Source organism: Agrilus planipennis, unplaced genomic scaffold (assembly GCF_000699045.2).
Source record: "Agrilus planipennis isolate EAB-ADULT unplaced genomic scaffold, Apla_2.0 scaffold7, whole genome shotgun sequence".
NCBI lineage: Eukaryota > Metazoa > Arthropoda > Insecta > Coleoptera > Buprestidae > Agrilus > Agrilus planipennis.
Window position 1 is genome coordinate 510,596 of NW_020439340.1, and position 25,869 is coordinate 536,464.

At 35.3% G+C, this 25,869-nt stretch overlaps 8 protein-coding genes across 8 annotated transcripts; all 8 read right to left on the reverse strand.

Moving 5' to 3' along the window:
• Window positions 1–626: 626 nt before the first annotated feature.
• Window positions 627–2,172, reverse strand: LOC108739927 (protein MNN4-like). The gene is made up of 3 exons (XM_018474055.2): window positions 1,095–2,172; window positions 882–1,028; window positions 627–826 (listed from the first exon to the last, which is right to left on the reverse strand). The coding sequence occupies exons 1-3, from the start codon at window positions 1,927–1,929 to the stop codon at window positions 738–740; spliced, it is 1,071 nt and encodes a 356-aa protein (XP_018329557.1). The 5' UTR covers window positions 1,930–2,172; the 3' UTR covers window positions 627–737.
• A 71-nt stretch (window positions 2,173–2,243) lies between these two features.
• LOC108739925 (polygalacturonase-like) lies at window positions 2,244–3,511 on the reverse strand. The gene has a single exon (XM_018474052.2). It carries the CDS (start codon window positions 3,451–3,453, stop codon window positions 2,344–2,346), a length of 1,110 nt encoding a protein of 369 aa, XP_018329554.1. The 5' UTR covers window positions 3,454–3,511; the 3' UTR covers window positions 2,244–2,343.
• Window positions 3,512–6,629: 3,118 nt separating this feature from the next.
• Window positions 6,630–11,176, reverse strand: LOC108739926 (polygalacturonase-like). The gene is made up of 3 exons (XM_018474053.2): window positions 11,094–11,176; window positions 7,952–7,998; window positions 6,630–7,897 (listed from the first exon to the last, which is right to left on the reverse strand). Exon 3 carries the CDS (start codon window positions 7,855–7,857, stop codon window positions 6,766–6,768), a length of 1,092 nt encoding a protein of 363 aa, XP_018329555.1. The 5' UTR covers window positions 7,858–7,897; window positions 7,952–7,998; window positions 11,094–11,176; the 3' UTR covers window positions 6,630–6,765.
• Window positions 8,435–9,762, reverse strand: LOC108739923 (endopolygalacturonase I-like). The gene has a single exon (XM_018474050.2). It carries the CDS (start codon window positions 9,678–9,680, stop codon window positions 8,550–8,552), a length of 1,131 nt encoding a protein of 376 aa, XP_018329552.1. The 5' UTR covers window positions 9,681–9,762; the 3' UTR covers window positions 8,435–8,549.
• A 114-nt stretch (window positions 11,177–11,290) lies between the features above and the next one.
• Window positions 11,291–14,087, reverse strand: LOC108739928 (peptidoglycan-recognition protein 1-like). Its single transcript, XM_018474056.2, has 4 exons — window positions 13,923–14,087; window positions 13,534–13,741; window positions 13,342–13,460; window positions 11,291–11,612 (listed from the first exon to the last, which is right to left on the reverse strand). The coding sequence occupies exons 1-4, from the start codon at window positions 13,981–13,983 to the stop codon at window positions 11,428–11,430; spliced, it is 573 nt and encodes a 190-aa protein (XP_018329558.1). The 5' UTR covers window positions 13,984–14,087; the 3' UTR covers window positions 11,291–11,427.
• An 848-nt stretch (window positions 14,088–14,935) lies between these two features.
• Window positions 14,936–16,574, reverse strand: LOC108739924 (polygalacturonase-like). Its single transcript, XM_018474051.2, has 2 exons — window positions 16,403–16,574; window positions 14,936–16,151 (listed from the first exon to the last, which is right to left on the reverse strand). The coding sequence occupies exon 2, from the start codon at window positions 16,109–16,111 to the stop codon at window positions 14,996–14,998; it is 1,116 nt and encodes a 371-aa protein (XP_018329553.1). The 5' UTR covers window positions 16,112–16,151; window positions 16,403–16,574; the 3' UTR covers window positions 14,936–14,995.
• Window positions 16,575–20,430: 3,856 nt separating this feature from the next.
• LOC112905732 (polygalacturonase-like) lies at window positions 20,431–21,841 on the reverse strand. The gene is made up of 2 exons (XM_025978756.1): window positions 21,788–21,841; window positions 20,431–21,736 (listed from the first exon to the last, which is right to left on the reverse strand). Exon 2 carries the CDS (start codon window positions 21,693–21,695, stop codon window positions 20,601–20,603), a length of 1,095 nt encoding a protein of 364 aa, XP_025834541.1. The 5' UTR covers window positions 21,696–21,736; window positions 21,788–21,841; the 3' UTR covers window positions 20,431–20,600.
• Window positions 21,842–23,111: 1,270 nt separating this feature from the next.
• On the reverse strand, window positions 23,112–24,694 carry LOC108739893 (polygalacturonase-like; the record flags this gene model as incomplete). Its single annotated transcript, XM_025978728.1, has 2 exons — window positions 24,534–24,694; window positions 23,112–24,186 (listed from the first exon to the last, which is right to left on the reverse strand). A coding segment is annotated over exon 2 (1,029 nt), but the record flags the coding sequence as incomplete, so codon positions are not given.
• Window positions 24,695–25,869: the final 1,175 nt, after the last annotated feature.

Here is a 25,869-nt window from a genome sequence, read left to right on the forward strand (position 1 = left end):
CGAATTGGTTGAATTTTCTTTCATTTTGTTTTTAATTTTTTTTTTCTTCAGTATAAAAACAATTGTTAACTTTTTATATAAAAACACTCTGAACGTCTTAATTTATTCTGCGCCTTTGCCGTTAAAGAAGCGCAACATTATTTAGTTTTGGCCGAGGGGGTGGTCGCTCTTGTGTATGCGCGCTTGTGTGTACGTATGTTTTTGTGTTGTTATATTAACTTGAATACATCGCATGTGTAGACATATCCATGTAGTAATTCACAACAAGTAACGTTAGATACCAAGTGTCATGTGACTATAATGCTTTTTAAATAATTTAGCATCCTTTATTGATTTGGTAAAAGTGGAACATTTACAGCTTTCATTAGGTAATTTACAACGTACAACACGTAGGTGTACGCCTGTATCGAAAGGCAATTACACTTTGTTATGCTAAACACAAAAACAAAGTTTTATTAAAAAAAAAACAAGTTTGTTAATCTCTCTCTTAATCTTAATTTAAGTATGTACCATGTCATTATTTATTTCAGAAAACATTCAATGATTCTACTCTCTAGATGTATTAAAAAAAAAAAGAACACGTTAGGAAAATTATAAAATATATAAAAAAAGAATTGATTGTTTGGTAATGTTTATTATATTTTGGCGATTCATTATTTAATGAATAGTATACATTAAAAGAAATACATTTTGAAAATATGCATTCGATATAGTAGATTAGATAGTTTGTTAGATTGTTATTTGGAAATAGGTTTGCAATTTTGAGGAATATTGGGATTCCATGGAGTTGGATTTATATATGTCACCGAGAGGGATGATTTTAAACCTGCAAAGACAAGAACGTTTATCAAAGTGCAGAAAAAATGAGCAAACTCTGTTACTTTCTAATCCTTGATTGAGTGGTAACGGTTTAGGTTTATTTTTTGATCTTCTCAGCCAGTCTTGATATGCCTTTTCATTGAGGGCCTTTTTTCTTTCTTTTTCTTCGGTTATTTTCATTATTTTCATCTGTTCCTTGATTTTTCGATCTTTAGGAATTCGAAATTCTTTATATTTATTACATACGTAGCTACTTAAAAATACGAAATAATTACCAAGCTCTGCCTGTTCTTTCTTTTTCAGCCACAATTTGTACCTGAGATCGCATTCCGTTGTCCGAAACTTCTTCACTTCCATCTTTTCCATCTCGTCCTTTTTCTTTTTCTCTTCTTCCATCTTTTTTCTTTCTTCCTCTTGCTTTTTGTTCGATAGCCATCTAGCGAAGTTCTCCCTTTCCTTCTCTAAATGTTGTTTTTTTTCCTCTTCTTTTAGATCCTTCATGCTAGCTTCTTCGTTTTTCTTCCTTTTCTTCTCTTCTTCCTTTTTGATGAGCCACCGTCGAAAAGCCTCTTGTTTGACTTTATCGTCTTCATATGGCGTTGATAAATCGTTCGGATTTGATCGTTCCATCGCTTCAAATTCAAATGAAAAACTCTCGTTTTCGCTCCCTTGGTGTTCTTGTGCTTTATCCTTATCTGTTATTACTTGATCCACTGTATAGGATTGTTTATCGTCATCAATGGTAGAACTTGAGGGTGAAAATTTAATTGTGGGACGTGGCTGACCGTGAGTTCCACATAAGTCTTTACAAGCCTGCAGATTAGTCAGCGAATTCATTGACGTTAAAGAATGAGTACAATTCTCTGGATCCGTGAAACAAACGCACTTTTTGATTTTAATAATTTTTCGTGTATTTTCGTTTATTCGTAAATTTGAAGAACTGGACTTTCTCATTTGATTTACTGATACTAAAGGTGTTTCAACGTAGACCGCTGGATTAAAATATTTACGTAATGTTCCAAAACTCTGAGAAAATTCATTTAATTCTCCCATCGATTTGTTCGATACGCTGCTGTTAAAAGAGTTAAAATTCTGCTTGATCTCCAGCATCCTTGCTTCTAATTAACGTTCGAAACTGTTTGGTTCTTTGGTAATTAATGTACTTACAAAATTGATAAAATACTCGGTTCCTATTCTCTGTTTCTTCCAACGAAAAAGAGGTCGCAAATTTTGAAAAATAACAATTACCTTTACGTTGCGTTTAAACAGCTTTTAGAAGCTCGTGTTAATCAATCAAAAATTGACGTAAACAAAATATTCAAAGCAAACTTTAAAATAAAAGGACAGCAAAAAATAATTTGTTGTTACTTGTTCGGGTTGGAATCACTAGGTGTTGTATATTTAAAAGATTGTATAGACTGGAATAATTTCATTAATTTTATTCATATTTTATAACACATTACATGGTTTATAGTAATAGTAGTAGACATACAAGAAAGTTGATCTAAAAATAAAGAATTTTCATTATGCACAAAAAACGCCGGAATTTGGAGGTATTCCTTGACATGTTAAGTTGTTTGTTCCTCCTGTAACGTTTATATTGTTCCAATACCAATTCTGGGCAACACCCTGGCCAAGGAGAACGTAAATATTGGTGGCTTGCGGTTGAACTGTACCACGCACATTTGTTATTGTAAGGTTACGGATTGGAATGCCATTGGAAGGAGTGCCTGTGGGTCCTGGATTGCCTACATAATCGCCTCGTACCAAAATTCCAAATGTAGTTATATTGCTCATGGTAATGTTGTTATAAGTAATACCGGAAACTAATCCCGTCGCATTGACCACCGTTTTTATTCTAACTCCATTCTCTGAATTCACGACGATGGAATCGGTGAAATAAACGTCTTCGACAACGTTATTTGTCCTGTTACCGATCGATCCTATCGACAACCCATGACCACCGTAACAGTAACCGTCTGTAAAATGAACATTTTTTCCGGATCTGACGGAGATACAATCGTTCTGGTTGTATACAGTAGTGTGGTTGATGAATATGTTCTCGGAGCCTTTCACGTTAATTGCATCGGTGTTATGACCTCCTTGGGTATCTCCATCTTTCGAATCAACAACTAAATTATTTACGGTTACATTTGTGCAGTTGTTAATGGCCATGCAATGACGCGGCGAATTGAGGAAGTGCAAATTGTTCACAACTCCGTTGTACAAATATCGCAATTTGAAGAGTCTCGGTTTCTGAACACCAGCGTGAATACCGAAGGTGTCCCAATATTTCGCACCCTGTCCATCGATAACGTGCCCTTCTTCGCCCTTTATACTCAAATTAGTACCACCTATCAAAACCAACGGGCCCTTCCATTCTGCGTATTCAAAAGAAACGTTTCCTTTGAACGTAATCGATGCATCCGATAAACCGGATAAATCTAAACTTTTACCAGCTGGAACAAGGAGGTCTTCTATGACGATATCGTTACAGGAGGCTTTAACTTCGGCGAGTTGGTCTAGAGAATTTCCTGTTAAAGTGCACGATGTCGCCCTGCCCGAGGAAGTTGTCTCCGATGTTGCAATCGCTACCACACCCAAACCAATTAATAATTTCAATACCAGCACCATAATTATTTGAAGACGGTAACTGTCACAATGTTATGGTAAAACTAGAAGTGAACAAATTTCACTCTATCTTTCGGTATTAATATACCTATCTTAAGGGTAAGATAAGCATTTCTCTTGTTTTATCGTTCATACATAAGTGTTTATTAAGTAACGTTGACGAAAATAATGGTTACCTATACGTAAAAAAAAATGTTTTGTCTAACTGGTACCCTCATGCGGCCGACAGTCAAAGTGTCAATTTGGTGTAATCACGTTCTTGTATAAGATTAATAACAAATTAAAAACTGTATTATCAAGATTGTTGTCAACAGCGCTGTCGCCGAAAATGTATCAAACTGTAAAAAACCATTGCACGTGGGGGTTCAGTAAACATGATACTAATGTAATCTCAACAAGATTTTACTGTAAGTACCGATATACGTCAGAAGAATTTTTATCCGAATTTTCGAAAGAAAATCTTAACCATTTAAGGTATTCTCTTAAATTAGAGTCGATATTGATTGTTGAACAAAGGGAAAGATTATGTAATGGAAAATTTTTGTATAGGAGTTGGTTTAATTTCCAAACAAATGAACTGCTACAGCAAAATTAGAAACGAGATTAAAACTAGGGTTGATAATAGTATAGCAAACTTTTATCGACACAAATTTACGTTCACTTGTAAATCGTGTTCATAACGTCAAGAATAACTGTGAAATAAGTCGATAATTGACGTGCACGTTTTTATGTCCTGCTTTTCGGGCGTTTTTCGTACGTTTGATGATTTTATTGACTTATCTGAAACCGTATCCAAAAACTGCCGCCACCACTGGAATCTACGTACATTTTTACATTATTACCATGCCTTGATACGTTTTAAATAATTGTGTAACAGGTCGAAAATTAATGTGCGCGTTTTTATGTCCTGCTTTTCGAGCGTTTTTTGTACGTTTGATGATTTTATTGACTTGTCTGAAACCCTATCCAAAAACTGCCGCCACCACTGAAATCTACGTTCATTTATACGTTAATATCATGCCTTAGAGCGGTTTAAATAATTGTGTAACAGGTCGAAAATTGACGTGCGCGTTTTTATGTCCTGCTTTTCGGGCGTTTTTCGTACGTTTGATGATTTTATTGGCTTATCTGAAACCGTATCCAAAAACTGCCGCCACCACTGGAATCTACGTCCATTTTTACATTATTATCATGCCTTAGAGCGGTTTAAATAATTGTGTAACAGGTCGAAAATTGACGTGCGCGTTTTGGTTTTAGGGCGTTTTTCGTACGTTTGATGATTTTATTGACTTGTCTGAAACCCTATCCAAAAACTGCCGCCACCACTGGAATCTACGTTCATTTTTACATTAATATCATTCCTTAGAGCGGTTTAAATAATTGTGTAACAGGTCGAAAATTGACGTGCGCGCTTTTATGTCCTGGTTTTAGGGCGTTTTTCGTACGTATGATGATTTTAATGGCTTATCTGAAACCGTATCCAAAAACTGCCGCCACCACTGGAATCTACGTACATTTTTACTTTATTATCATGCCTTGATACGTTTTAAATAACTGTGTAACAGGTCGAAAATTGACGTGCGCGTTTTTATGTCCTGGTTTTAGGGCGTATATCGTACGTATGATGATTTTATTGACTTATCTGAAACCGTATCCAAAAACTGCTGCCACCACCGAAATCTACGTTCATTTTTACATTAATATCATGCCTTGGAACGTTTTAAATAATTGTGTAACAGGTCGAAAATTGACGTGCGCGTTTTTATGTCCTGGTTTTAGGGCGTTTTTCGTACGTTTGATGATTTTATTGAATGGTCTGAAACCCTATCGAAAAACTGCCGCCACCACTGGAATCTACGTACATTTTTACATTAATATCATGCCTTAGGGCGGTTTAAATAATTGTGTAACAGGTCGAAAATTGACGTGCGCGTTTTTATGTCCTGCTTTTCGGGCGTTTTTCGTACGTTTGATGATTTTATTGAATGGTCTGAAACCCTATCGAAAAACTGCCGCCACCACTGGAATCTACGTTCATTTTTACATTAATATCATGCCTTAGAGCGGTTTAAATAATTGTGTAACAGGTCGAAAATTGACGTGCGCGTTTTTATGTCCTGGTTTTAGGGCGTATATCGTACGTATGATGATTTTATTGGCTTATCTGAAACCGTATCCAAAAACTGCTGCCACCACCGAAATCTACGTTCATTTTTACATTAATATCATGCCTTGGAACGGTTTAAATAATTGTGTAACAGGTCGAAAATTGACGTGCGCGTTTTTATGTCCTGGTTTTAGGGCGTATATCGTACGTATGATGATTTTATTGGCTTATCTGAAACCGTATCCAAAAACTGCTGCCACCACCGAAATCTACGTTCATTTTTACATTAATATCATGCCTTGGAACGGTTTAAATAATTGTGTAACAGGTCGAAAATTGACGTGCGCGTTTTTATGTCCTGGTTTTAGGGCGTATATCGTACGTATGATGATTTTATTGGCTTATCTGAAACCGTATCCAAAAACTGCTGCCACCACCGAAATCTACGTTCATTTTTACATTAATATCATGCCTTGGAACGTTTTAAATAATTGTGTAACAGGTCGAAAATTGACGTGCGCGTTTTTATGTCCTGGTTTTAGGGCGTATATCGTACGTATGATGATTTTATTGGCTTATCTGAAACCGTATCCAAAAACTGCTGCCACCACCGAAATCTACGTTCATTTTTACATTAATATCATGCCTTGGAACGTTTTAAATAATTGTGTAACAGGTCGAAAATTGACGTGCGCGTTTTTATGTCCTGGTTTTAGGGCGTTTTTCGTACGTATGATGATGTTATTAGCTTATCTGAAACCATATCCAAAAACTGCCGCCACCACTGGAATCTACGTACATTTTTAAATTACTATCATGCCTTCGAGCGGTTTAAATGATTGTGTAACAGGTCGAAAATTGACGTGCGCGTTTTTATGTCTTGGTTTTAGGGCGTTTTTCGTACGTATGATGATTTTATTGGCTTATCTGAAACCCTACCAAAAAACTGGCGTCACTACTAGAATCTACGTTAATTTTTACATAGTTTTCATGCCTTGGAATGTTTTAAATAATTGTAGAACAAGTCGAAAATTGACGTGCGCTCTTTTATGTTCAACATTCAGGACGCATATATTTTTACATTATATTTTATTTGATTTCAAACAAGTTCAATTGAAGATACATAGATTGCGATTTGAACATGAGAATTAATTACAAAATATGTATTTACTGTTATTCTTGAAGTGTATATTAAATTTTACTATCGTTTAACATTGAACTCCTGAATTTGGTGGGACTCCAGTACAGCTGTTGATATTTCTGGTGCCTGTCAGATTGACCCTTGACCATCTCCAATTGGATGCTACACCTTCTGCAAGGAGTACAAAGACGCTGATGGCACTTGGTCGTACCCAGCCTTGAACATTACTAATCGTAAAATTTCTAATAGTGAATCCTTCTGTAGCATTTCCGGTGGGCCTGTTACCTCTTAAGTCCCCTCGTACTACTATTCCATAATCAAAAATATTTTGGAATTGTATATTCTCGTAAGTGATGTCAAGCACCTGCCCAGTTGTGTTAGCAAAGGTCCTTATTCGAATTCCGTCTGCTGAATTTACAACAGTGCAGCCTCTTACGTGAACATTTCGGACCACGTTGCTGCTGCGATTACCAAGGGGACCAATCGATATACCCCGACCTCCCCGACAGTGATTGTCATAAAAGTAAGAATTTGTACCTGAATTGATCGCTATACAATCGTCTTGATTAACAATTTGACTACCCTGAATGGTTATATCACTAGATTCGTTCAAATCAAATCCGATAGTGGTATGTGCGCCGTTTCTATCTCCTTCGAAATTATCTATTGTGATGTTCGAAAACACTACTTGTTGGGAAGACTGGATAGCGATGACCCGCTGCGGGGTGTTTTTAATGCGCAATCCACTGACACTTGAATACCGTAGGTTGATTGCCAGAAAGAATAACGGTTTCAATTTGCCGTTGTTGTCCGCAAATCCGTCCCACCACCTTTCACCTCTGCAATTGAAAAGGTGTCCAGGTTCTCCTATGACAGTAATATTTGTGCCTGAGACTACAATAAGATTTCCAAGCGATTCTGCATATCCGAAGCTTATAAGTCCTCTGAAAGATACTGTTGTACCATTCCTAAGATTTCTTAACGATAAACTCTGATTTGCAGGCACTGTGAAATTTTCTATTACAATCTCAGTGCATTGTTGCTGAATAGAGGTGAGATTGCCCAAGGAATTTCCCGTCAGTATGCAGTTATTATTTTGCGTGAAAACTGTCACAACTGCTACTGCTAATCCAATCAACACTTTTAAATACAACTTCATAATGGTATTGAATTGTTTGTTGGAATTTAAAACAAGGGCGCTGAAATTATACTTTTTTTAGTGAAGCAAACAATTAAACCTCTTGCGTACTTACTTGAACTGAATTTTTGTTTTGGACGGTGGTGTTGTTCAAAATAGGTACTAGAAGGTAAAAAGTGATTTATATTCATTAGACTTGTACAATATAAAATGGAAAAAGTTACATTAATGGAGCCCTGCATATGTTTCTGGTAGCTAATCTTTTATCTACTTTAATGAATTTATACATACAGAATTGTATTGATAAAATTATGAAAAAATTTTGGTTTTTCAAAAATGTATCAGAATTTCATCACCGAAGAATGTAGGGCAGAAAGTTATTTAACAAAAAAATGCTACCGTCGAATCTGTTCTTTGTAAAAGTGATAGAAAAGGATATAGTAGCTACTATCATCAGTTTTTAGGATTTCAGGATCGCAAATTTTGAAAAATCAATTACCTTTATCTAATATTTAAATAGCTTTTAGAAGCTCGGTATTAGTCAATCAAAGATTAATGTAGAAATATACAGAGGTGTTGTATAGTTAAATGATGTACAGAGTAGGGTAATTTATTTATTTTATTCATATTTCATGACAAACAGGATAGTGCGCAATTTAGACATATATATATGTGTATACGAAGAAGATACAATTGAAAGTAAATAATTTTTCTTATGCACAAAAAGCACCGGAATTTGGAGGTATTCCTTGACATACTCTTCTTCTGGTTCCACCCGAAATGTCTATATCGTTCCAATACCAATTCTGGGCAACACCCTGGCCAAGCAGAATGTAAATATTGGTCCCGTTCGGTTGAACTGTGCCACGTACGTTTGTTATGGTAACGTTAAGGATTGGAACGCCATTGCCGGGAGTGCCTGTAGGACCCGGCATATTCATATAATCGCCTCGCATCAAAATTCCAAAGTCGGTTATATTCCTCATGGTAATGTTGTTATAAGTAACACCGGAAACTAATCCAGTCGCATTGACTACCGTTTTTATTCTAACTCCGTTCTCGGAGTCCACCACAATAGAATCGGTGATGTAAACGTCTTCAACAACGTTATTTGTCCTGTTGCCGACCGATCCAATCGACATCCCATGACCACCAGAACAGAAAGCTTTTTTGAAATGGATGTTTTTTCCGGATCTAACGGCCAAACAATCGTCTTGATTGTATACAATAGTGTCGCTGATGAATACGTTTTCGGAACCTTTCACGTTAATTGCATCGGTGTTGTGACCTCCTTGGGTATCTCCGTCTTTCGTGTTCATAACTACATTATTTACCGTTATATTGGTGCAGTTGTGGATGGCGAAACAATGGCGTGGTGAATTAAGAAAATGTAAATGGTTCACAACTCCGTTGTACAAATATCGGATTTTGAAAAATCTTGGTTTTCGAACGCCACCATTACCACCGAGGGTGTCCCACCATCTAGCACCCTGACCATCGAACACGTGTCCTCTTTCACCTGTTATATTTACATTACTGCCACTAATCAAAACCAACGGCCCCTTCCATTCTGCGTATCCGAACGAAATGTTTCCTCTAAATGTAATCGATGTATCCGATATTCCTGTTAAATCTAAAGTTTTACCAGCTGGAACGCGGAGGTTTTCTATGACGATATTCTTGCAAGAGGATTTGATTGCGTTAAGTTCGTCTATGGAATTTCCCGTTAAATTGCACGATGTCGCCCTACCGGTGGGCCGGCTGAATACTTTCCCGGATGTGATTTCCAATGCTTCAATCACCACCGCACTCAAACCAATTAATATTTTGAATATCAACTTCATTATTTATGAGACACGTCAACAGTCAGTATAAAAACCGTCAGCCCATAAAGGATGTTGTAGTCAAATTAGAAATGAACAAACTTCACTCGCTCTTTTACTATACGTATTGATATATCTGAAGGACATTTTTATCTTTCACACATAAGTGTTTATTGATTAACGTTTACGTAAAATATTTAAAAACTGATTTGTTTAGATAACTGTTAACAATGCTATTTTCAAAAATGTATCAAACTTGCAAAAAACACATAAAAAACATTACACGTGGATTTTTTTCAATTGGATGTACTTGGCTTCTTTAAAATAATAAATTATATTGATTGATCTTGACTAGGGGTCTCTTAAACTACGAACTACTACCCGTTAACATCTCTAATCCTACCCCCAACCTCACAGTTTATTCGAATCATCTGAAACTGCATCAAAATCTTGAAAACAAGATTCAAAATTTATTTTTAATGCATCCGAAAATTTAAGTTACGAAAGCTGCCGAAAATGAAGTCCCAATTTTTTGACTAAATGTTTAGCATGTACTAAAACGTGTCAAAAGTTTTAGATACAATTGAGATTATTATCTTTTTCTCACTCGACTGCTCGTATCAACACGACAACTTGCACGTAATTCAAAACTACAGTATAGGTATATGGTTCTATATACACACATATATTGACTAACAAACAACTCCTGAGTTTGGAGGGACACTAGTGGTGATATCAATTGGCGTTACTATCCAGTATTTCATAGAAAAGTAGAATAAAATAATTTAATTCGAAGTGGTCTGTATTCTGTCGAAACTGCCAGACGCGGATCGCGATTTCGATCTTTTTGGATCTCATCAATCACGTTGAGGTTGGCTACGCCAGGATTCGTTTTCAGCAAGTAGATATCCACACAAGTGGACCTTGTTGAAAAATACGTAATCCTAAAATGTAGCATCGTGCTACAGATGGCGCTCACTGTGCCGTTTGTAGTATTTTCTTTTTTGGAAAAGTAGCGTAAAAATTTTTAATAACGAATTTATCAGTAGATGTTCAAGTTTTAAATGTTAGATCTTTTATAATAATCTCAGTGCATTCTTGCTGCATAGATTCCAAATTGTTTTTGGGAATTGCACGACAGTGTGCATTCATCTTCACCCGAATTTGGCGTGAAACTTTTTCGTACATATTATTACAACTACAATTACAATTACTGCTGCTAAAGCAATCTTCAGTTTGAAATAACACTACATAATGACACTAAATTATTGTTTGGACTGCAGTTATTTATATTCTTTGTACTTACTTAAATTGATTGTTAGTTTTTTCTTTAGGCGACGCGATATTCACTACAACTAGTAAAATGTAAAGTATTCGTTCAATTTATCAATTAAATAAATATGCGTAAGATAGTTATGTAACAATAAATCTTACCATCGAATCTGTTTTTCGTCTAAATAATCATAAAATTGTTCACCAAGTTCTTTAAACTGATTGTCAGAAAGTATGATTTAGTAAGGATATCTACCAAAACTAATCTTTCCATTTACTTTATTAAATGTAAAATGTTTACAAGTGGATTACTGAGAAAGTAAAGATATAATAAAAACCACGATAACAGAATACTCAGGATCAATTGATTATTTTTATTATTACCCATTAACAAAATTTGGCTACTTATATATACATGTAAACATTACACAGCTTGTGTATCCATGGTGGCAAGTACAACTGCAATATTTTATCGTACGATGCATATTATTAAACTTTAAACTTTATTTGTATAATGTTCCCATTTCTTGATTTCTTCATAAAGTTTTTTCCCTGGGCTGACTGTTGCTATAACCTGCTTGGCACCTAGTAACTTGTAGTCTTCACTTAGCTCTCCTAAACCAACAGCGCATTTTAAGAAATCCTTTGCTGTCGTCAGCTGAGCAGAAGTGGGCAATTTATCTAGAATTTCACGTACATCAATCAGCAATCGATTATATAAACATTATTGAAAATTGCACTCATAAATTCACTATATTGTTAACAAAATTCCTATCTTTAAAATAATCTGTAAATACGAGTTCCTGCAAGCTATTGCAAATCTTTCATCCCTGAGAATGTATAGACTAACCTGCACGTAGTTTTCATGCTTTAGAACGTTTAACTAATTGTGTAATAGGTCAAAAATTGACGTGCGCTTTTTTATGTTCAGTGTTCAGGGCGTTTTTCGTACGTATGTTGATTTTATTCGCTTATGTGAAACCGTATCCAAAAACTGCCGCCACCACTTAAATCTAGGTACATTTTTACATTATTACCATGCCTTTGAACGTGTTAAATAATTGTGTAACAGGTCGAAAATTGACGTGCGCGTTTTTATGTTCAGCATTCAGGGCGTTTTTCGTACGTATGATGATTTTATTCGTTTAAGTGAAACCGTGTCCAAAAACTGCCGCCACCACTGAAAACTACGTACATTTTTACATAGTTTTCATGCCTTGGAACGTTTTAAATAATTCTGTAACAACTCAAAAATTGACGTGCGCTTTTTTATGTTCAGTGTTCAGAGCATTTTTCGTACGTATGATGATTTTATTCGTTTAAGTGAAACCGTATCCAAAAACTGCCTCCACCACTGAAATCTACGTACATTTTTACATATATTACCATGCCTTTGAACGTGTTAAATAATTGTGTAACAGGTCGAAAATTGACGTGCGCGTTTTTATGTTCAGCATTCAGGGCGTTTCTCGTACGTATGATGATTTTATTCGTTTAAGTGAAACCGTGTCAAAAAACTGTCGCCACCACTGAAAACTACGTACATTTTTACATAGTTTTCATGCCTTGGAACGTTTTAAATAATTCTGTAACAACTCGAAAATTGACGTGCGCTTTTTTATGTTCAGTGTTCAGAGCGTTTTTCGTACGTATGATGATTTTATTCGTTTAAGTGAAACCGTATCCAAAAACTGCCTCCACCACTGAAATCTACGTACATTTTTACATAGTTTTCATGCCTTGGAACGTTTTAAATAATTGTGTAACAGGTCGAAAATTGACGTGCGCTTTTTTATGTTCAGCATTCAGGGCGTTTTTCGTACGTATGATGATTTTATTAGTTTAAGTGAAACCGTATCCAAAAACTGCCTCCACCACTGAAATCTACGTACATTTTTACATAGTTTTCATGCCTTGGAACGTTTAAAATAATGCTGTAAGAGGTCGAAAATTGACGTGCGCTTTTTTATGTTCAGCATTCAGGGCGTTTTTCGTACGTATGATGATTTTATTCGTTTAAGTGAAACCGTATCCAAGAACTGTCTCCACCACTAAAATCTACGTACATTTTTACATAGTTCTCATTACTTGGAAGATTTATAATAATTGTGTAACAGGTCGAAAATTGTGCGCGTTTTTATGTTCAGCTTTTAGGGTTTTTGTGTACGTATAGTTATTGCACTAGTTTTTCTCAAAACACTGAAGGAAACTGCTATCACCATCGAAATGTACGTATATTTTTACAGTGTTTTCGCCTACTAATGTCGTCAAAATAATTGTATAAGTAGTCTGAAATTGATGTGCACCCTTAATTTGTAAAGCCTAAAGTGACTGCCTACACTGAACTCAGCATATATTCTTGAACCTTTTGATGCAATTATCAAAACAGTATTGTAAAAAAAAAACCTACCTCTAAAATCGCCTATGAATGCGAGCCCCAGAGATCTTGAATTATAGCCAACTGCATGCGCTCCAACTTTATGCCAACCTGTCCCTTCGTACACTTTCCCATTTCCACCGATTAGAAAACTAATTGTAAATATATTCTACATTATAAGCTGATTATAATGAAATAAATAAAATTTTCATTTTTCTCGCTTACTTGTAACCGATATCATAATAATCTAGCTCGTCCATGTGATAATTTTGAATAGATTGTAGAGTCTCCTTGCAAGACGCATCCGAATTGCATTCCGTTGTTACAGTATGATGGACAATGACAAACTTGATTGGAATTAATGCGTAGTCTACCTGTGAAGGCGTTCTAGCTCCCCAGTTCTTTTTAGAAACTAGGTTTGCACACAACTCACCTGTTTTTTTTTTTAATGAATAATCAACTTTAAACAGTCATACAAGAAATACTTTATGACATATTAAGGATTATAATAAGCTAGACAAGAAGTATGCAAAAATTTTAATGGCTCGCAAAGTTATTAAAGATTCTTTAAACAAGCACATAGAAAGCTAAACGTGTTTATGAAATTTACATACCAGCTAAGGCAACTTGTTGCTGTAAAAGTGAAACCAGCAAATATATTATAAACGATTTCATTTTCTTTAATTTACAATAACACAAACGCACTAACGATTGGCAAGGTAGAATTGTGGACGATTTGCTTAATTCACTGTTTTAGACATAAATGGACAATGATAGTCATGCATTTATTTTTTCAGGCAATCTCTTATGCGCATACATTAATACTAAGCACGTTTTTATATTCTAGTTAATTTTCAGAACGTATTTACGTTTCTCGGTAGATATTACATGCATTTTTAATTATTTTGCATTGTGGTAGCTGAACAACATAGTTTGATTAAGATTGTTGACCTTCGATTAAATTTAAATTTCTGGCACATTTTTAAGGTGTATGTGTATGCAACTAACTATTCACCCGAATACAGACCCTCTGACTTTTTTACAATTGTTTATTTATACCTCGAATGTATAACAATTGCTGATTTTTAATGAAATATCTCATTCGGTCGGAACGATATTGTCGAGTGTTCAAAATAAACAAATGAGTGAAACTACACTGCATTTTATTTGTTTTCAACTAAGATCTGTTGAAATCTTTTTAGAAAAGGTAAGAAGCGTTCGAAATGTGGTGTTATAGGCGGATGATGAGGATATCGTGGGTAGAAAAGGTTAGAAATGAAGAGGTATTGGAAAGAATAGCAGAACAGAGGACTCTACGGAAGTCAATAAAAAATAGGCGAGATAGGTTGGTACAACACCTTCTCAGGCATGAAGGTCTAGTCAGAGACATATTAGAGGCAGAAACGGGAGTTAGGAGGGGTAGAGGTAGACCTAGATTGGATTACTCTTCGCAAATAGTTAAGGATGTGGGCTGTTCTAGTTTTAGGGAAATGCGAAGTTTAGCTCAGGATAGGAAAGAGTGGAGGTACGTGTCCAACCAGTCTTAGGACTGACGACCTTATGATGATGATGAAGATTTGTTGAAACTGTCACACATACATACGTATCGTGTTTTGAAACATGAAGATTAGTTACAAAATATTTATTTGCTAGTTTTCTACAAGTGAACAATCATTTTTAGTATCGTTTAACATTCAACTCCGGAATTTGGTGGCACCCCAGTACAGTTGTTGATATGAGCAAATCTGCTGCCTGTTACATTGACCCTTGTCCATCTCCATTCCGAAGCTACACCTCCTGCAAGGAGTACCATTACGTTGATGGCAGTTCTTTGTACCCAGCCCTGAATATTACTAAGCGTTAAATTTTTGATACTGAATCCACCTGTAGGATGTCCGGTGGGCCCGCTATTTCTGTAGTCGCCTCGTACTACTATACCGTAGTTAGTAATATTTTGCATTGTTACATCCTCGTAGGTGATGTCAAGTACCTGGCCAGTTGCGTTAGCAATGGTTTTTATTCGAATTCCGTTTTCTGAATTTACAACAGTGCAATTTCTAACGTGAACGTTTCGGACCACGTTGCTTCTGCGGTCGCCAACGGAACCAATCGATATACCGTGACCACCGGAACAGTGATTGTGATAGAAATAACAATTTGTACCCGAATTTATCGCAAAACAATCGTCCTGATTAACAATTTGACTGTATTGAATCGTTATATCATTATTTTCGTTCAAATCAAATCCGTCGGTGTTGTGCCCGCCGTTACTATTGCCGTCCAAATTATCTATTATGATATTCGAAAACACAACATGTTGAGAAGATTGAATGGCGAAACAGCGTGCCGGGGTATTTTTAATGCGCAACCCTCTGACATTCGAATATAATAAGTTATTCGTTTGAAACAATGTCGGTTTTAATTTCCCATTGTTTGCACCTAATCCGTCCCACCATCTTTCACCATGGCAATCGAAAAGGTGCCCAGACCCTCCGATAATAGTAATATTTGTCCCTGAAACTACAATAAGATCTCCTGTCCATTCTGCGTATCCAAATCTTATGAGTCCGTTGAATGTTACTGTACTACCAGCTTTGAGTGCCGTTAACGATAAAGTTTGACCTGCAGGCACCGTCAAGTCTTGTATTGTGATGGAAGTGCATCGTTGCTGTATCGAGTTCAGGTTGTTCAACGAACCACCCGTCAAAGTGCAGTTGTTAACGGCGTCCTCGTTCAAATCTTGCGTGAAAACTGGTACAATTACTGTTGCTACCCCAATCAGCACTGCCACATAATACTTCATATTGGTATTCAACTATTTGTCGCAATGTTAAATAAGGATGCTGAAATTATATCTTTTTTTAGTGAAGCAAATACAAACCTCTTTGCGGACATAGTTCAGTACAAGTGCTAAGCGGTAAACAGTTAATTATAGGAACCCCCCAGCTAGGCCTGTATCTATCTTAACGTATATTTTTATAGAGAACTCCAGTGATTAAACTGTGAAACATTTTAACTGTATTTCAAAAATGTTTCACGATTTCGTCACCGAAGAATATTGATGGACAGATGGTTCATTAAAAAAAGAACTTACCTTCGAATCTGTTCTTCGTAAAAGTAATTATACAAAATAATTTAGTAGCTATTATCAGAAAATAGTATTTAGTAAATCTACCGAAACTTATGCTTCAATTAAACAGATTACTGTCGCAAATAGGACAATGAAAGTCACAATATCGGATTATGAAGGATTAATTGATAATTATTGCCTAGGTGCAGAACTTGTCAATTTATAAACATCATTATCGATATATAATTTATCTTTGAGATAAATAAATTTTACACAGCTTATGGATCCATGGTCACAGGCGTAGGTAAGGAGCTACTGCCACTGCAAAATTCATTGCCCGCCCAACAAAATTTGATAATATTTTAGAAATGCAACTTTAAAAGCATATGTACTTAGATCAGTTTATATCAACCCGCACCTAAAAACTGATGGAACCACCGAAATCTACTAATATTTATACAAGTTTTCGTACATTAGAACGTTTATAATAATAGTGTAACAAGTCCAAAATTGACGTGCGCGTCTTTATGTCTACCTTTTAGGACGTTCTTAGAAGGTAGTCTTAGTTACAAGTGTTTTTTACATGTAACATACTTACACTGGCATATATCAAACCGTACCTGAAATCTGCCGACATTTTTACATAGTTTTCGTACATTGTAACGTTTAGAATAATTGTATAACATGTCGGTAATTGACGTGCGCTTTTTATGTTCAGCATTCAGGGCGCTTTTTGAACGTATGATGATTTTATTCGCTTATGTGAAACCGTATCCCAAAACTGCTGCCACCACTGAAATCTACGGACATTTTTACATAGTTTTCGTACATTGTAACGTTTAGAATAATTGCGTAACAGATCGAAAATTTACGTGCGCTTTTTATGTTCAGCATTCAGGGCGCTTTTTGAACGTATGATGATTTTATTAATTTATTTCACACCGTATCCAAAAACTGCCGCCACCACTGAAATCTACGGGCATTTTTACATAGTTTTCATACATTGTAACGTTTAGAATAATTGTGTTACAGGTCGAAAATTTACGTGCGCTTTTTTATGTTCAGCATACAGAGCGCTTTTGAACGTATGATGATTTTATTAGCTTATCTCACACCGTATCCGAAAACTGCCGCCACCACTGAAATCTACGGACATTTTCACATAGTTTTCGTACATTATAACGTTTAGAATAATTGTGTTACAAGTCGAAAATTTACGTGCGCTTTTTTATGTTCAGCATACAGAGCGCTTTTTGAACGTATGATGATATTATTCGCTTATGTGAAACCGTATCGAAAACTGCCGCCACCACTGAAATCTACGGACATTTTTACATAGTTTTCGTATATTGTAACGTTTAGAATAATTGCGTAACAGATCGAAAATTTACGTGCGCTTTTTTATGTTCAGCATACAGAGCGCTTTTGAACGTATGATGATTTTATTAGCTTATCTCACACCGTATCCGAAAACTGCCGCCACCACTGAAATCTACGGACATTTTTACAAAGTTTTCGTACATTGTAACGTTTAGAATAATTGTGTTACAGGTCGAAAATCGACGTGCGCTTTTTCATGTTCAGCATACAGAGCGCTTTTGAACGTATGATGATTTTATTAGTTTATCTGACACCGTATCCGAAAACTTCCGCCACTACTGAAATCTACGGACGTTTTTACATAGTTTTCGTACATTATAACGTTTAGAATAATTGTGTAACAGGTCTAAAATCGACGTGCGCTTTTTTATGTTCAGCATTCAGGGCGCTTTTTGAACGTATGATGATTTTATTCGCTTATGTGAAACCGTATCTAAAAACTGCCGCCGCCACTGAATCTACGGACATTTTTACATCGTTTTCGTACATTGTAACGTTTAGAATAATTGTGTAACAGGTCCCCCCGTACCCATAAACTAATGCAATCAAGAAATCTGCGTACATTTGTGCATATATAGTTGCGTTAGTGTGTTTGTATAGGTGGTATACTAACATGGGCATTTTTAGGTTCAACTTTTTGGTGACTTTTATAAATAAGATAGTGTTTGTTTTAAATTTTTTAAATCACACCCAAAGACTGATGCACCATTGAAATCTACATATTTCTAGATAGTTGTCATGCATTAGACCGTTTAGAATAATTCTTTAACAGGTCGAAAATTACACTAGGCTATTTAATGTTCAATTTTTTCGCCGGTTTTTATAAAAAATTGTTTTATGTTTATCTTATACCGCACCTGGAAATTGTTTATATATTTTTTTCATAGTGTTCATGCTTTTGTGACGTCTGGAATCATGTAACTTCAGGTTTTTATGTGCGGTTTTTATACTTATAAAAAGTATCATTGATTTATATAAAATCACGCTGAATTGTCCTTGTGATCACTGAATTCTTCGTAATTTATTAGACTATCTGTGAGTGTGCTAAGTCGTCTTTTTTGTGTCCTTTGTTTTCGTATTTCGTGAAAAACATATTCTAATTGTATTGTGTTTTTTGTTTTTCCATCGTTTCCCGTTTGTCTTTTTTCATGCTACACGTGTCTGCTTGGAAAATTTTTATGGTGTTTTTTTTAGATTTTGTCCTGATACTATACAGCATGTCGTCAGATAAATTTTCTTTTCTTATACATATANATTACTTATTTTTGTATTGGGCGATTGCGGCAACTGAAAATATAAAAATCACATTAATAAATTATGATGAATTAATTGTTTATAAGTGAACAGTAGCAGAGCTTTCGTATTTATAAGCATCACTATCGATAATTAATTTATCATTTAAATGGATAAAATCTACGTACATTTTTACATTATTATCATGCCTTGGAACGTTTTGAATAATTGTGTAACAAGTCGATAATTGATAAATTTTCTTTTCTTATACATATATTGTTATCACAGCAGCATGGCTACTTAAAGATAGAAACGTATGTATTATAAAAATTCATTAAGTGTATGTGGCCTTGTGGCTTTTACCTAATTAATTTTTATACATATTAAGTATGCATTTAACAGTACTGTTTAATTTAAATGATACTTTTGTTACTCGTCTGTCGTCTCAATGGAAAAGTACACCACTTACCGTGTTTTTCAAAAATACTGTTGATGTTCACACGGAGAAAACTAGATTTTTATTACAACATAAAAATTAGAATTATCGATTGTAAATGACTGAATTTGCTGTAGAAATAGTAGAATTTATTAGGTTACTTGTAATAATCTCAATTTTGACATGTCTTAAGCAACGGGATAGTGGGATAAATTGTAAATNCAGGCTGAATTGTCCTTGTGATCACTGAATTCTTCGTAATTTATTAGACTATCTGTGAGTGTGCTAAGTCGTCTTTTTTGTGTCCTTTGTTTTCGTATTTCGTGAAAAACATATTCTAATTGTATTGTGTTTTTTGTTTTTCCATCGTTTCCCGTTTGTCTTTTTTCATGCTACACGTGTCTGCTTGGAAAATTTTTATGGTGTTTTTTTTAGATTTTGTCCTGATACTATACAGCATGTCGTCAGATAAATTTTCTTTTTTCATTTTCTCCCTGCAATTGGTTTGCAACGTAAGAAAAAGAGTTACCAAAAAAGAATTACGAACAAATTTAAAACTAGAGTTGGTAGCGATGGTGAAAACATATACATATTTAATATCAACTTGATGTTTTTTATTAGGAATAGTAGAAAGTAGATTGGAGGCATATAATGGTTAGATCGGTAGCGTCATCGGAAGGTTTCAAGTGACGTTAAAGGGTTAAAGGATGATTACCCTTTCCGCCAACTCCTAGCACATTTTATTGCTACCTTATATTTCCGATTCACCATCTCTTGAAAAGGAAATTATATTAGATCTCATCAGCGCGCCATAGCCAATATTAATACGATGTTATGCAGGGCCGAACTGTCTGTATAGGGGCTCGATTTGGAAGCTGTCATACGTGTACCCCTCAATCGTTTTATTTACAAACGCTTCATAGTGAAGTAATCCCTTATTACATTTGAAGAACTTTTTGAATATAAAATATTTATTGTGGTTAATATGTTGCTAAATTCGTCATGTTTATTTATCCTTTTTTTATTTATTATGTACCAGCTACAATGTTACAAACCTAATTCATATAAATATAAAAACAGCAGACACGTAGATGGTAATTGGGAATATGGTAAATTTTTAGAAAACATTTATTTTCTACTTTTATGTAAGTGTAAAATAATTTTTGGTTTTGATTAGCAGACTACTCCCGAATTCGGTGGGACTCCACTACAACTGACGTTCGCATGATGACCGCCTGTTACATTGACGTTGGTCCATTTCCAGTTGGAAGCTACGCCGTCTCCAAGAAGTACGAAGACGTTAACAGCATTTTCTTGTACCCAGCCGTGAACGTTGGTAAGTGTTAGATTTCTAATAACGACTCCATTTGAAGGATGTCCCGTTGGGCCTGTATTTAGATAGTCACCTCGTACCAGTACACCATAGTTAGTAATATTCGCTAATGTTATATCTTCGTAAGTGATGTCAAGCACTTGACCTGTTGCGTTAACAATAGTTTTTATTCTAACTCCATTTTCCGAATTTACCACGGTGCAATTTTTAACGTGGATGTTTTGGACCACGTTGGATCTACGATTACCAATGGATCCAATCGATATACCGTGACCACCGGAACAGTGATTGTGATAGAAATAGCAATTCGAACCCGAATTGATCGCCATACAATCGTCTTGATTAAAGATTTGACTGTATTCAATTGTTATATTATTATTTTCGTTTAAATCAAACCCGTCAGTGTTATGTCCACCTTTTACATCCCCGTCCGAATTATCTACTATGATGTCTGAAAACACGACATGTTGGCAGCTCTGGATAGCGAAGACCCGTGCCGGGGTATTTTTAACGCGCAATCCTCTGATATTCGAATAGGATAAGCTGTTCGCACGAAAAAATAACGGTTTCAGTTTGCCACTGTTTACTCCAAATCCGTCCCACCACCTTTCGCCCCTGCAATTGAAAAGGTGTCCAGGTTCTCCGATGACAGTAATATTTGTCCCTGATACTACAATAAGATTTTCAGGCGATTCCACGTATTCGAAGCTTATAAGTCCTCTGAAAGATATCGTGGTACCGTTCCTAAGTTTTCTAAACGATAAAGTCTCATTTGCAGGCAATGTGAAATTTTCTATTATAATCTCAGTGCATTGTTGCTGAATAGAGCTGAGATTGCCCATAGAATTTCCCGTCAGTATGCAATTATTATTTTGCGTGAAAACTGTCACAACTGCTACTGCTAATCCAATCAGCACTTTTAAATATAACTTCATAATTATGATCAATTGTTTTCCAGGCTCTTCAATAACTGACGCTGAAATTATTTCATTTTTGAATAACAAATATGAATGTTTTACGTACTTACTTAAATTAATTACTTATTTTTGTATTGGGCGATTGCGGCAACTGAAAATATAAAAATCACATTAATAAATTATGATGAATTAATTGTTTATAAGTGAACAGTAGCAGAGCTTTCGTATTTATAAGCATCACTATCGATAATTAATTTATCATTTAATTGGATAAAATCTACGTACATTTTTACATTATTATCATGCCTTCGAACGTTTTGAATAATTGTGTAACAAGTCGATAATTGACGTACGCTTTTTTATGTTCAGCATTCAGAGAGTTTTTTGTACGTATGATGAGTTTATTAGCTTATCTCACACCGTATCCAAAAACTGCCGCCACCACTTAAATCTATGTACATCTTCACATTGTCCTCATGCCTTGGAAAGTTTTGAATAATTGTGTAACAGGTCGATAATTGACGTACGCTTTTTTATGTTCAGCATTCAGAGAGTTTTTTGTACGTATGATGAGATTATTAGCTTATCTCACACCGTATCCAAAAACTGCCGCCACCATTTAAATCTATGTACATCTTTACATTGTCCTCATGCCTTGGAAAGTTTTGAATAATTGTGTAACAGGTCGATAATTGACGTGCGCTTTTTTATGTTCAGCATTCAGGGCGTTTTTTGAACGTATGATGAGTATATTAGAATTTTATAATAAACGCGAATTCACGTTGGAATCGTACCCCAAAGTGGCGCCTACTTTCGGTAAATTATAAAAACGTCACATTTTAGCGGGCCGGTTTGGCTCCTACAGGAATACAATCTGGAATTTCCGGACACACGGTCTTATGCATCAAGGAATGCTCTTTCTGATAAATAAAACGGATTTGATATTAAGCTCGAATTAACGTCGGAATCGTACCCCAAAGTGGCGCCTACTTTCGGTAAATTATAAAAACGTCACATTTTGGCGGGCCGGTTTGGCGCATCCACGAGTATTATCTGGAATTTCTGGACACACCGACTTATGCATGAAGGACTGCTCTTTCTAATAGATAAAACGAATTTTATTTTAAAGTATCTAAAAACTGCCGCCACCATTCAAATTTATGGACATTTTTACATTATTTTCATGCCTTAGAACATTTTAAATAATTGTGTTACAGGTTGATAATTGACGTGCTCTTTTTTATGTTCAGCATTCAGGGTGTTTTTCGTACGTACAATAATTTTATTTGCTTATCTGAAATCATATCCAAAATCTTCCGCAACACTGTTGTATATCTAAATAATTAATCATAAAATTAGTTTTCAAGGCGAAGCAGCTTGCGAATATGTAGACTGTAGGTTTTTATGTGCGGTTTTTATACTTATAAAAAGTATCATTGANGCAACACCCTGGCCAAGCAGAATGTAAACATTGGTACCTTTTGTTTGAACCGTGCCACGTACGTTTGTTACGGTGACGTTACGGATTGGAATGCCATTGCTAGGATTACCGGTCGGACGCGGCTGGTTCAAATAATCGCCTCGCATCAAGATTCCAAACTTGCTTATATTTCTCATGGTAATGTTGTTATAAGTAACACCGGAAACTAATCCGGTAGCATTATACACCGTTTTTATTCGAATTCCGTTGTCTGAATCCACTACGACAGAATCGGTGATGTGAACGTCTTCAACAACATTATTTGTCCTGTTGCCGACCGATCCAATCGACATCCCATGACCACCAGAACAGAAAGCCTGTTCAAAATGAATGTTTTTTCCGGATCTAACGGCCAAACAATCGTCCTGATTGTATACAGTAGTGTTCTTAATGAATACGTTTTCGGAACCTTTCACGTTAACTGCGTCGGTGTTGTGACCTCCTTGGGTATCTCCGTCTTTATTATTCATAACTACACCATTTACGGTTATATTTGTGCAGTTGTGGATGGCTAAACAATGGCGTGGTGAGTTAAGAAAATTTAAATGGTTCACAACTCCCTGGTACAAATATCGGAGTTTGAATAATCTCGGTTTCTGAACACCGCCGTTAGAGCCGAGATTGTCCCACCATCTAGCACCCTGACCATCGAAAACGTGTCCATTTTCACCAGTTACATTTACATTACTGCCACTAATCAAAACCAACGGTCCCTTCCATTCTGCGTATCCGAACGAAATGTTTCCTTTAAATGTAATCGATGTATCCGATATTCCTGTTAAATCTAAAGATTTACCAGCTGGGACGCGGAGGTTTTGCACGACGATGTTCTTGCATGAGGATTTAATTTCGTTAAGTTGATCTAAAGAATTTCCCGTTAAAATGCAGGATGTCGCCCTGCCCGAGGGTCCACTGACATCGTTTTCCGATGCTGCAACCACTACGACAACCAAACCAATTAATACTTTGAATATCGACTTCATTTTTTTTTTCTGGATCACGGCAACAGTCAGTATAAAAACAGGCAACCTATAAAAAAATATGGTAAAATTAGAAATGTACGAATATCGTTCACTCTAAATGAGTTAGGCTTTCGCTGTATAATTCTAGTATAGGATTGTTCCCTTCTTTGAGAAGAAGTGTTTATTTTGCAAATTCTCCGGCGAAAGCACACTCTTCTTTTTGATATTCTTTATAACGTCTTAAAAGCTTTATTATAAAACAACACAAACTTGTTTCAAGAGTACGTACGTTTTAAAAATTAAACCTTTTGAAACATTACATAACAGAAAGCTCATTAGTGACCCGGTGAAATTGAATAAGCTATTTTTGATCTTAAAAAGGAGACAGTAATTGAAATCATTCTCAATACATACCTTGTTCGGAAATCTAATTACGTAAGTAATAAAATTAAAGGCAGAATATGCACTTGATGTTTTTGTAAAATTTTGAAGTTGAAACGATCATGTATTATTCTGTCAATTTCTTAATCAAACTGAAATTATTTCTATTGGCACATAACAGCGACAGTATGAGAAAATTATTTTAATAGTTGGTATATATATACAAATTGCTGCTGATAACGGGCGTGTATTATGTAACGAGACCAAAATTGATTTGCGCGTGTACAAGATAATATATTTGATTATCTCAAACTGCACCCCTAAACTAATACATCTATGTGCACACAACCTACATATGCACATTCTTTCATAGTTTTCATACTCGGAAAATTTTATGATCAATTTGTAGGACTATTTTTGCAAAACGAAGGCATATATTTATTTATCTCAACTTGCACCCAAAGACTTTTGGCATTGTCAAAGTTTACGGATATTGTTACTTTTTTTTCATACTTGGGAACAGTCAAAATAATTATGCAACAGGTCGAAAACTGACGTGTGTGCTATGTTTTTTTTGTATATATGAAAAACTAAAACTGGTGTAGTGTTAAATGCTTCATAATTCTCTATTTGGGGGTAACTATAAAAACAAATCCTTATTTTAACGAGACTTTCTGTGAGCAGTAGACCAATGCATTTTTTTAGGTGCACTTTTTTTTCTCATAATTTTGCGCGTTTGAATTATAAATCGTTGTTTTTTCAAGTTACACGTGTCAGTTGCTGAAATGTATTTCAAACTTTTTTGTGGTGTTTTTTTTATTTTTCCTGGTAAAACTCCTCAACGCGTCTCCAGATAAGAATTATTTTTTTATAAATTTTTATCAGTCCAGCGTTGCTAAGGATAGTTTGGATTAGAAAATTTGTATTGCCTAATTAATTTTTATACATAAGTATTTAGTATTGTGTCTACAAAAATACTGTTACTCTATCGGGAAACAAAATTATTCATTAATGAGTCAAATATTGAAGTGCTATTTAATTTTAATATCAAGTAATGAGAAAAGTACGACGACTTAATAAGGTATCTCCTAAATTTAGTGTTTTGATAGTTTTTCAATTATAAGAGAAAAATATTCAGTTGAAATTTCAGGATATGAAGATTTAACGTCGAACAATGAGCTACTACCACAAAATTATAGGGTTGTTCGGAAAGTCATTTCGTTTTTTCCTGACAGAGGATTTAATTGTATTCTTTTGCACCCAACTTCACATTTAAGCCGTATAATTTTTATATGCTTTGAGAGCTCATATAGCAAGGCTTGTGTGTGAAAAATTCCAATTAATTCTACGCAGTAGTTTTTGGTTGGTG

Coding starts and splice junctions, on each gene's coding strand:
- LOC108739926 (XM_018474053.2), bottom strand. CDS start 7,857: ATGAAGTTGTATTTAAAAGTGTTGATTGGATTAGCAGTAGCAGTTGTG.
- LOC108739928 (XM_018474056.2), bottom strand. CDS start 13,983: ATGAAATCGTTTATAATATATTTGCTGGTTTCACTTTTACAGCAACAA. Junction 13,461..13,533: donor TATTATGATATCGGTTACAA/GTAAGCGAGAAA, acceptor ATTTACAATTAG/TTTTCTAATCGGTGGAAATG. Junction 11,613..13,341: donor ATTCATAGGCGATTTTAGAG/GTAGGTTTTTTT, acceptor GTGAAATTCTAG/ATAAATTGCCCACTTCTGCT.
- LOC108739923 (XM_018474050.2), bottom strand. CDS start 9,680: ATGAAGTTGATATTCAAAATATTAATTGGTTTGAGTGCGGTGGTGATT.
- LOC108739924 (XM_018474051.2), bottom strand. CDS start 16,111: ATGAAGTATTATGTGGCAGTGCTGATTGGGGTAGCAACAGTAATTGTA.
- LOC108739927 (XM_018474055.2), bottom strand. CDS start 1,929: ATGCTGGAGATCAAGCAGAATTTTAACTCTTTTAACAGCAGCGTATCG. Junction 1,029..1,094: donor GAAAGAACAGGCAGAGCTTG/GTAATTATTTCG, acceptor GAATTCCTAAAG/ATCGAAAAATCAAGGAACAG. Junction 827..881: donor ACTCAATCAAGGATTAGAAA/GTAACAGAGTTT, acceptor TTGTCTTTGCAG/GTTTAAAATCATCCCTCTCG.
- LOC108739925 (XM_018474052.2), bottom strand. CDS start 3,453: ATGGTGCTGGTATTGAAATTATTAATTGGTTTGGGTGTGGTAGCGATT.
- LOC112905732 (XM_025978756.1), bottom strand. CDS start 21,695: ATGAAGTTATATTTAAAAGTGCTGATTGGATTAGCAGTAGCAGTTGTG.